Raw genomic sequence first — 11,415 nt, 5'->3', positions numbered from 1 at the left:
TAACAAGGATTCCTAGACTGCTAGTATCTTCCAACTACTCAGCTGAGATAACGCACTCGAAAACCAGGAGCCTAGAGCTTGACACAGGGGGAATGCAATAATGTTTATTTAACTAAATCAATGACACGCCTCCAGTGCAGCTGTCTGTCGCACAGTGCATGGAATTTGGTGGACTCATTCCCAAGCTCTTCCAGGAAAATCTGCCCCCTCTGATTTCCTGTCCCATGATCCAGTCTGGGCTCACAGAGTCAGAGCCCACTGCCAGGCCTGCTTCCTTGGCTTTGCCTCTGAGCTAGTCTTGCCCTCTCAAGCCACCATTTTGGCTGCTCCTCCCCTAACCCCGGCCTGTGAACTTCTGCTTCTGCGTTTCATTAGAAACAGGGACCAGAGGAATTCTTTCACCTCAAACAATCATACAAAAAACTATGAGACTCTGGGCAACAGGCAGTGCAGGACAGTGACATCTGAGAAAAGAGAAATAAACCAGGTGAAACTGATGAGTATCCAGCTCACTGTCCGGAGGGTTTCCAGACCACAGCACAGTCTGGTGGTCTTGCTAAGTTCAGAAGGTGGAGTTGGAGTTCAAGGAGACCAAGGCATCTAAAATTTCTGAGGGCACAGTACTGGGGAGGGAAAAGCTGAGCAGAGATCCCCCAAGTCTTTGGCTGAGTACTGGTCTGCACATGGGTGTGAGGAAATCACAGAGGTCATGAAAAGAACCGACAGAAAGAAGTAGGTGGAACAATTCCCCGAGCTCACTCAGAGCCAGGAATAATTCATGCTCCCACCAGTCAGAGTGGTGAGACCTCCTAACGCACACCATTGGGTCGACCCTTCAGACGGGCATCACCATAGTAGTGGGGCTGAATAAGCCCTTCACTAAAGGCTGCTCGGGACCTGCTCTAACACAGCTTAAAAGCGAGCCTCAAAAGAATCAAACTGATTTCAAGTCACCATGCCCTAGAACAAAGTGCAAAATACTTTGAGGAAGACAACAAAATCTAGCATCCAATAACATAAAATTCACCATGTTTAGCATCCAACCAAAAATTACCAGGTATGCAGAAAAACAAGAAAATACAACCCATAACCAAGAGAAGAAATCAACAAATACACCCAGAATGACACAAATGATAGAATTAGCTGACAACAATGTTAAAACATCTATTACAAATATACCGTATATGTTCAAGAACATATAAACACAATGATGAAAGAAATGCAAAGTATAAAGAAGACCCAAATAGAATTTCTGGAGATTAAAAATACCTGCAATGAAAGAAACACTGAACAGGATTAATAGCAGATTAGACACTGCAAAGGAAAGCACTAGAAACTATCCAAAATTAAGCAGAGAGAAAGAATAAAAAATGAATAAAATATCAGTGAGCTGTGGGACATCATCAAATGGTCCAATAAACGTGTAATTGGAGGGGAATAATCAGTAAAAAAAAAATTTTTGAAGAAGTAATGGCTGGAATTTTTCCAAATCAGGTGAAACCATATAAACTCATAGATCCAAGAAACTTAATGAGCCCCAAATGGAATTATGAAGAAAAGCACACCAAGGCTCATCATGATCAAATTTGCTAATTTTGACCTGCATCACTGTTCTGTTTTCTTAGATTCTATATTTGTTTATTTGGCATCCATTCACCACAGGGCCAATTGGATTAACTGTATTTTTTAATTTTCTGCATTCCTGATACTCCAGCATTAGTGGCCTTGCTGACTAGGGAGAGACAGTCCCTCCCAGGCTAGCAAATTCTTGAAAATAGCCAAGGTCTGCTGGAGAGGCTTCCTTTCATATGCAAACTAACCAATCCAGAGACCATTACCCCAACCACTTGCTTTATCAAACTCTCACACACCAAGGCAGTATTCCCTATGCCCTAAATCAACCCAAGGCTGGGCATTAGACAACTAGGAACAGCCCTTATGCTCCAACAGTCACTGGCTAGTCCTAAACTGTCTACTCTGCCCTACCTTGCCTTTCCCACAGAAACACGATCACAGCCCTGGCCTCGGCTTTCCTCCCACTCCTTTCTGCCTCCAGACCAACCCTGGTGCTTCCCCATGTGGCCCAGTGCGGCTGGTGCACCCCCTTCTCTAGAGAATTTTATGTAATAAAACTTCTTTCAATGGCATCAACCTCTCCACTCCAAGTTGTCACGCAGTCACCTCCATAAATTAGAATTCTATGGGTTCAAAAGGAGACAATCACCTCTTAAGGTCTCCCCTCCTCCAACCAAGCTTCTCCAAAACTGTGAGGTTACTACTCTTAAATTCAGTGCCCATCAACTCTCCACTGCTCAAAGACTTTCACTAGCTTCCCACTTTTAATCAAATAATGTTCTAATCACTTAAGTATACAATTCAGAGTTGCTCAGAACCTGGTCCCAAACTATTACCACATTTTCTCACAATTCCATTTATGCTTCCTTCATACCAGGCCGCCAAGCTACTCTTAGTTCTCTGTCTACATGGTGCATGGTTTCAGGCTTCTAGGCCTTTGCTGATGCTGATGAGCATTCTTCGAAAAGAGCCATTTAGAGTTGTCTGAAGATGGACGAATGACAGATTGTCCACCTAAATGGAAATGTATTTTGAGGCTGAACAAAATAGGCCATTCCATGTGATGAAGCAAAGAATTTTATTACAGGGCAACTTACAGAGTAATGGGCCAGGCAGATGGCAACCGAAAAGCACATACCAAGCTTCTCTCCATGCTATCTCGAGGCTGAGCTCAGGTTTATACAAGCATCTTGTAAACAAGCTTAACATAACCAGCTCCAAATATTGATGCAGGTGACCAGGCCTGCTTATTGCCACACTGGTACTTAATGCTTCCTTCTTTACAGTCAGCAGGTTGTCCCTATCTATGGTCTTAACTACCTTTCCCCTAGTCACGGTATAACTTCATGGCAAAGCTCTCACAAAGACATAACAAGTACTAAGGACCCAAGATGGAGTCAATTATGCTACAGTCACATTACTAAATCCCACCCTCCTTTCAGGTGTCAACTAAGGAAATGTCACCTCCTCTAGAATACCTTTCTGCTTTATGAACCACTTGTCATCTTACCCATCTCCCTTTCACGGGACCCAGCATTTTCCACCATATCAGTACTCTCATGGGTCTTATCTTTCCCACTAGGTTATAAGCACCCCGAGGGCAGGGGCCACATCTTCTTATCACATCTACTCTTGGCATATAATTGGTGTTCTGGAAGGTTTATTGATGGATGGATGGATGGATGGATGAAAAGTAGCACATATTCCTTATTAAGGGTAGTGAAATGGTAATTTAAGATAACCCAATATTTTCTGAAGATCTGGGAGTCTCCCCTGAGTTGATAAAGACCCCACCACCATCATGTGCAGATGTGGCAGTCTCGTGGGGCACCTGTAATTTGAGCAGGGATGGGAAGAGGTACAGGTCAGAGGTTGGAGCTGCACATCACCACCATGCTGGTCCTTCTGGGGCACTGGGGCCTGACTGGCTGTGCAGGAGGTAGGGAGCCTGGCCTCACCTCTCTCAGCAGTTGCACTGTACCCAGCTGGCTCTTGGAGAACAGGCAAAAATGGATGCTGTCCATACTCTCATCACCGCATGCCCCTACTTGGTCTGGCTTTGTCCCTCCTGTCCAGAAATAAAGCCTGGAGGAACCCTGTCCCAAGGCGTTAAGCAGTAGGAAAGAAGCAGCTAAGGGAGGCTCCTTAACTGGTACAACCCAGGTTTACTTCTCACAAAGAACCTGGCCCACTGCCTCAAGGGCTAAATCTGATTGATTTTTCACTACCAAGAAAGGGGGCAGATAAATGCTGATTCTACAGTTCTCGTTGGGATTCAGGCAATAGGTCTGCCTTTTCTCATCACTGTAAGGCCCAGTGCTCCAGGTGGGTCAGTAGAAATTTTAATTTTTCATTGTTGAAAGAAGCCCCGCCTGAAGCCCTGGCTTGGGAGGCCATAACGACCTGTGCAGTGTAGCCAGAGAAGCCTGAGCAGTCCCCATGTTCTGACCTGGTCCAGTCCATCAGCACCCTCCCCCAGGCCCACAGTGGACTGTCAGGCAGGTGACAGAGCAGCAAGGCTCATACCAAAGGGATTAAGAGCACAGGCTCCCCACCTGTCAGCCTGGGCTACTGCAGCACCCCCATTAACCAACTATGTGGTCTTAGCTTAGTTTTTCCATCTGCAGAACTGGGATAATAAGTGCCTACCACGTGAGGAGGTTGCGAGGATAAAATGGTTTAGTGTTCAAAGCTCTTACGGCATGATATGGCATCCAGTGAGCACCATAGGTTATGTGATGATTGTCTTTGCTCCTAGGACTGCAGCCCAGTCTTTCCTAAAGAGAAATCTTCATGAGTCCCACAACCCAGCTCAGCCTCCTGTCCCTACCATCCCAAGTGACTCCTCTCAATTCCATGGCTCTCAGCATGCCTCCTCCCACCCTTCCCCTCCACGTTCCCAGGCCCTGCCTCACCTTCCTCACCTCTGCTGGACCCCTGCTGCTCTGCGTGACCCTAAAGCACCTGCTTAGTCCCTGCAGCCTAGTCTCCCCAGAGTAAATTCAGAGCATCATTTGCCCGACAATGGAGATTCCTTAGGCTTCGACATTAAGCACTCTAGTTCAACCAAAAAGATTAGACTATCTAACAAGTCCAATTATTTCTTTTAAACATTAACTCCCCAAAGACATGGAAAATGTAGTAACATAGAGAATAAGCTTCAAGGTATTTCTTACATATATATAACAAAACAATTTTAAAGCATTTACACAGACCAATCAGCCAGAATGTGGTAGTTACCACTTTCTGTTCCTCAACCACCCACGTGACCTCAGTCCCAGCACAGGCCCTGGGCTGCTGGGCCCGGCCCCAGCAGGGAGGCACAGGCCTCACCCTGTCACCCTGCACAAGGACACCTCCATGTTTTCCAACATTTACCACATCTTTTAATTCTGAATTGTCAATCTTCAAACTAAAAAGGGGAAAATCAATTATCCTTCACAGAAGAAATGATTTTATTCCATTTCGGAAAAGGATACAGACATTCATTCTTTGCCTGGCAAAAGTGATTTTCCCACAGGACTCAGAGCGCTCCTGGTGAAGTGAATGGTGGTGACAAGTCTTAGCAAACTCTGTGGCCCTCAGCAGCACAGTGAGCACAAACATGGGGCTGAAAAAGCATTTATGTGATCAAAACACTTCCTGTAGCAAAGGTTCACAACATCATTTTATCCCAAAAATAATTTTGGCTTTTAAGAAAATACTGAATTTTGAAGATAATTTAAATATGCTAATTGAATCCTGGGCAACACATTTTTCACGCAATTAAGAGGAATAAAGTTGGAAGCCTATCTCAAGTACTCTTCTGCCACCCTCCCCTCCTCTCACATGATGAGATCTTTTACATTTATCTCTAGGCCTAAGGTATCAAGTGTATCAACCATCCCCGAAGCTCAGCACTGTGCAGCATGTTTCCTCCCTCTCTGCAGAACTCTCAGAGGCTGAGCTGCCAGCCACCGCTGCCCCTCCCCTGCTGTGAGCCAGCAGACTGACTCCCAGGCTGCAGCAGGGTCCTGGCCCTGCCCCATCCACAGCACCATTGTTGCCTTGTCTCCAGATGCTTCTCTTCAGATGCTGGCCAGCAAGCACTCCTCCCAAGAATGCTGACCTGGAGGATCCAGGCAACCATGACTACACTGATGCTCCTCACACGATCCTCACGCAATCCTCACGCGAAACTGGGCTACAGCTTCACATGTCAGCTTAAGACATGCCTGTGGGTCAGACTAAGTAGCTGTAAAAGTAGGAGCACAGCAGTATGGATTTGGGTTTTTTCAATTCTAGAAGCAGCATTGCCTCCAAAAGGCTAACTGACGAGGCAAATATGAAGTAGGGCTTGTTGTAATTTGTCACTCTAAAACAGGTGACGTACCAAGACTATTCCATAGCACCTTTGCTGGGGAGACAAATAACACTTCTCAGAGACTGTCCGCTCTCTACAGCAAGTGGGGACACTGTAACAGTCATCCAACCCAACCCCCCAGGACTCCCACATTGCAGGTCCCTGGCTGAGGCCATTCCTATCCCTCCGAGCACAACCAACTTGGAGGCCCACATAGTGCTACTGTGAAAACGCTCACAGCCAGTCCCCTAAATGCCTTTAAGAAACAGCTACCTGTCACATGTCAATGTCTCTCTTGCTGCACCTCTCTGGATATAGGAGGCTGAGGGATCTGGTGTTTTGGATCCTGCAGCCTTGGATTCTGCGAGGCCATTCCCCAGGGTCAGTGTGATCAAGAACACCATGGTGACTTGTGAAATGCATCCAGACGTCCCAGGAGACAAAATGCAGCACCCCTAGGATATGTCCTATAACAGCAAATGCCCATCAAGATTCAACTGCTGAAGCTGGGCTGATTCTTTAAAAACAACAGCTTAGTTACCTGCCTGGGTGGTCTGACTGAACTGACTGTTGGAAGAGGTGATGGCTGGCACTGGAACTGCTAATTTGGGGGCTTGCCATGGAACTGCACCCAGTGCCATCGAGCCATTGGGGACTGCGGTTGTGTTCAAGCTATTAGGGGTCTCACCAGTAGCCTGTATTTTAAAATAGACCAAATAAAACACTGGCAAAACAATCCCAATGAGAAGCATGATAAAAACAGCATTCCACCACTGAATTCCACAGTCTGCACCATTGGTGGGTGTCTTCGGGGGAGCTGGGAGCAGCGGCTGGTCATAGGTCTCTACACAGTAACTTTCACTTAGAAAGATTTCTGACTGCACTGCACGCTCAATGTTCTGGTCAATCCCCTTAAAGAAATCTGTCAGCTGGCTGGCCTGGGCATCGGTGCCTGCTGCTGCTCTGTCTGGGTCTGGCAGTTCCACGAAGGTCACTCTGGTCTCTGAGGATGGGCTTGGGAGGGGTTTTAGTTCTTCGTGGGTCTCTGTTAGGATCCCATGGTTTTTCACTGGAATCTTAATAGATTTCAAAGCATATAAGTCTTGTTCTCTGATGAAGTTGTTGACTTTCTTGATATCTGCGACCTAGAGAAGCCATGAAGACAAATATCATAAAATATGTGAAGCTCCTTAAAACTAATATCCAAAAAGTGACTCTCAACCTTTCTGGGTGATGATCCAAGCCCACCGCACTTAAGAATTTGATGAAGACTGGAAAACTGCACCTATACAAATAATTACCTTAGCCTGAATAACTTTGTTTTTCAGCTTTCACTTGGCCTTAATGTATAGCTTAATCAAATTGTCCTATGGATTTATAAGTTTGAACAAATTAAGATCAGTTTTTTAAAAAAAATACTAGTTAAAGTGTGACTGCAACAAAATGCTTTTAGGTGAAACAATCATGGAACTAAAATGAATGCTGTAGACATTTCTACTTCTTTTACCTTTTGAGGCAATAATGCCCCTGTCTGCCTGACTTCATTCTCATACCAGAACCCAATTAAGTAGCTGCCAGACATTAGCATTCACCAACACAAAGCCTCTGCCAGCTCTAAAGACACACTCAGAATCTAGTTTACCTGTAATAATGTTTAGAGATGAGCCCTCAGGATTTTACCATGTTTTCTTTCCCAAAAGTACTGCAGAGCATAGAAACTTATTTTTTAGGTAAAAGTGACATATAGTTAATTCACTTTGAAGATTTCACAACACTTCTTATCATTAGAAACATGTAGAGAATTACGAATTAGATTGAAAGTTACTGACAGATCTTCCATCCCAATATTAGGAGAAAGGAATGCTGCTGTGAGTTTTGTCAAGTAACATAAAGTTCATGACAAATTCATCTTGTAATCCAACCTTAAAATTTAAGAAGTAGGAGGAAACATAAGTCAAAAGGTAAACCCTCCCTCAAGCTAATGTTTGAAAACTTTTCAAAAACATCAGAAATACTCTGAAGTTTTAACTTGTAACGTCCACTTAAATTAAAGGGTAAATACAACCAACAGACCTTTAGATACAGGCTCATTCAAATCAATCATGTCCATTATTTTAACTATTTAGCAACTGCTTTTATCATTTAATTGAATTGGTGTGGGGAACATTTTTAATTTACTGTATCCTGAAACTAATGCATGAGATGCTTGAGATCTTTTTGTCTTTGCCCCTAATAAACTAACAGCAAATTTACCTACTTCAAATAGGAAAACTGATTGGAAGCATTATATATTCTTTACAGATTTATTATTAGACATCACCATTCTAAGAAGCCTACTCTATTTATTCAGGTCTTTGTAGGACAGAATTCATTTTTCAATCCATTTTCTATAAACCATATGGTATGCCTACAGAAGCTGATTATAAGAGTCAAATATAAATGTCAGTACAATTTAAAAACTGCTACGTGTCCCTGGAGACTGGCTTGTTTATATCCCTAGGAAAGACCATAACACCCCACACAATGTGTTTAACCATCTGGACCTTGTTAGATAAATACAGACACTACAAGGAGGAAAAGACTTTTTTATTAAGTAGCATACATAGCTTTAGAGAAGGCCATAGAAATTTGTATCACACTGTTAGCAAAATGAAATAGCTTCCAATCTAGGAGAAAATGCAGCAATTCTATAAATATTTTCCTACTTACTTTGCCATTGTTAATCACTCTGAATGCTAAAAACATAATTAAAGAGAAAAACAGGGTTATATAGATACACAGCATACAAGTTTACTACATCATGCAGTCTTAAAACAGATAAAGTAAAACGTTACCAATCAGATAAGCTACCACTAAGAAAAGTTCAGAAAAATAAAAGTAGCAAGAAAAGCAAGGATGCCAAAGAAATCTTGTATAAATCCTGCCTGGCATCTCCAGCCCCATTAGGTATTAAATAAAATGTGCTCAAAAGTACAAAAAAAAAAAGTCTTCAGAATTTCAAGGTGAAAGGACAAGGAAGAGCAGACATACAGAAGACCCCCAGCTTTACCACGGTTGGAGTCAGGATTTTTCAACTTTATGATGGTGCAAAAACAATACCCATTCAGTGGAAATGATACTTCAAGCACCCATACGGCCATTCAGTACAGTATTCAATAAATTACATGAGCTATTCAACACTTTATTACAAAATAGGCTTTGTGTTAGATTATTAGGCAGAACTACAGGCTAATGTAAGTGTTCTGAGCACATATAAGGCAAACTAGGCTAAGCTCTGCTGTTCAGTAGGTTAGTTGTATTAAATGTATTTCTCACTTACAGTATTTTCAACTTACGATGGGTTACTTATGATGGCTTTATCTGGACATAACCCCATCGTAAGTCAAGGAGCAACTGTACTCTGCAGAGAGGGAAATGCACCATCACCTGAGGTTCTTGACTAACCCTCACTCTTTATGAGCCAAGGTTCAGCACTAAAAGTACTTCCACCTGCCTTCAATCTCTGGCTAACAGGGGAGTCGTCTACTGGTACAACAGGCCTCTCCCGACCACCTATGGGGGTCAGGCAGGGCAGCAAGAACCCCCTTCCCTGCAGTGAGTTCCTCTGTATTCCTCTAAATGCAGAGGGGCAGAGCACCTGAGGAGTGTCTTACTTTGCAGCCATACTGAAGAGCCAGCTTGTTGAGGCTGTCCCCCTGGGCCAGCTCCCGCTGCAGCAGCACCACGTCGCCTGCTCCTGGCTGGGGAGGGTGGTGGGTACCGTTCTTCTGGCGCTTTTTGCCCCGGGGCCGCAGAAGTACACGGTGTGACTCTTCCTCAGAGGAGTCCCCTGAGTCCCCACTGCTATTCTTAAACATGTAAACGTGGCTGGTCGGAGTCCTACAGACAACAGCTGGGCCTTGGAAAGTCTTGGTTAGCACTTCCATCTGCCTCATTTTCTTAACTGAAAACCAAACCCAAGGGTTAATTCCATGTAAGGCATTTTCACCCCTCCCTGGTTTCATTAAAGAGAAGTGTCTTGTTGTTAGAGATTACTTCTTTCCCTGATCATTGCATATACTCAGCAAACACCATCAGTACAAAAAGAATGTGCTTATGCTGGCTGAGATGGAAAGAGATAGACAGAAAACACTTTTTTTTTTACTTCTTGTGCGGAAAATAAAAGAATCCCCTATCTTCTCCCTGAATTCCTCATCCAAGACTGTATTTCCCTCAAACCCCTATATGTAAAGAAACAACATCTATTTTTGGTCTCAGAGTAATAAAGAAGTGGTTGGGATTCTCGCAACGAGTACCTAATGACTATTCCCAGCTTCCCTGCACTGAGAATCTTCAACTCTGAAACTTCGTGCAAAAAGTTCTTATTCAATACTTTACACATTCTAAACATCTTTACTAAGGTCAATGCCCAGGACACTTGCTTAGAAGAATCATGAGACTAAAACGCTCTTATTTTGACACAGCTTGACTTACAGTGGGGAAGTGAGGGGGAAATGCCTGTCAAGCTCTGAAATCCGTCCTTCCTCACAGTTCACTTGCACTCACTGCGTCCCCATGCCTGGTTTTTATTTTCACCTTGAGCCAGGTGCCAAAGCCACCATACTCCCTTTGCTCTCCAAATCGTTCGGATGAGATTCCAGAAATGAAATCTCGACGGGACCGACAGCCTTAAAAACGGTTGGCATGGGGCCCTTCTGGGGACAGCCGCGGCCCGAGCGCGACCCCCGCCCACCCCTCCCCGCACTCCGGGAACCCCCCCCCCCACCCGGAGGAGGAGGGAGGCGGCTAGCTGTCCTTGAGGGTCACCTGCCGGGCTCGGCGGCGGCCCGAGGTCGGGGCCGGACCTTCGCGTCCGAGCTCAAGGCCCGTAAGGGGGCTCTGGCCGCCCTCAGGCTGTCTCCCTCGTCAAAGGAGGAGGGTTCCTAAACAGGCGCCAACAAAAAAAAAAAACGGAGAGCGGCCCGCACCTGAGTTAAACGGGTGGGGCCCCGACATTCCACAAAGGCACGATCTCCGACCTCTGACCTCCAACCCCCCCAACCTCCGGCCAGCCCTCGACAATCGCGGTCTCCTCCCCTCCAGCAGCAGAAGGGCCTCCTAGGACACCGGGGAGTAGCGGCCCGCCCCCAAGCTGACAAGCGAGGCCAGGCCGTGACGCGGCTAGGAGCCCGCGCGACCCCCGGTAAGGACCGCGGCCCCCTCCTACACACCCCGGTACCTCAGCGCCCAGGTTCCGCCGCGACCGGCCGCCGCCGCGCCTGCCGATTGGCTGCGAAAGTCAGGAGGGCCCTCCGGGGGGCGGGGCCAACGAGGCAGCCAATGAAGCCATCTATGGGCGGGCACTGGAACGAGCCAAGCTGTGCTGAGAGGTCAGCACAGAACCTGCAGGGGCCGGGGGCGGGGAGGTCCGAGGCGGGGGCGGAGCTCCAACTCCCGAACCTTTCTCTCGCCCCGCCCACCCACCTGCCCCGGCTGGACCTGCGGCCCTGACTCCAGTT

General features: G+C 45.7%; 1 protein-coding gene across 3 annotated transcripts; it reads right to left on the bottom strand.

Annotated features, from left to right (window-relative positions):
* Window positions 1-2,647: 2,647 nt before the first annotated feature.
* Window positions 2,648-11,172, bottom strand: LYSMD4 (LysM domain containing 4). Of its 3 annotated transcripts, none has more exons than XM_063089700.1 (3): window positions 11,136-11,172; window positions 9,571-9,860; window positions 2,648-7,062 (listed from the first exon to the last, which is right to left on the bottom strand). In XM_063089700.1, exons 2-3 carry the CDS (start codon window positions 9,850-9,852, stop codon window positions 6,451-6,453), a joined length of 894 nt encoding a protein of 297 aa, XP_062945770.1. In that variant the 5' UTR covers window positions 9,853-9,860; window positions 11,136-11,172; the 3' UTR covers window positions 2,648-6,450. The 3 variants fall into 3 exon arrangements, with proteins under 3 accessions (XP_062945770.1, XP_062945771.1, XP_062945769.1); XM_063089701.1 differs by having other exon boundaries at window positions 11,128-11,165; XM_063089699.1 differs by lacking the exon at window positions 11,136-11,172 and adding an exon at window positions 10,885-11,067.
* Between the last annotated feature and the right edge of the window lie 243 nt (window positions 11,173-11,415).

Source organism: Cynocephalus volans, chromosome 3, assembly GCF_027409185.1.
Source record: "Cynocephalus volans isolate mCynVol1 chromosome 3, mCynVol1.pri, whole genome shotgun sequence".
NCBI lineage: Eukaryota > Metazoa > Chordata > Mammalia > Dermoptera > Cynocephalidae > Cynocephalus > Cynocephalus volans.
The sequence above is the reverse complement of the archived record's forward strand: the minus strand, read 5'-3'. Positions and strand labels throughout refer to the sequence as shown.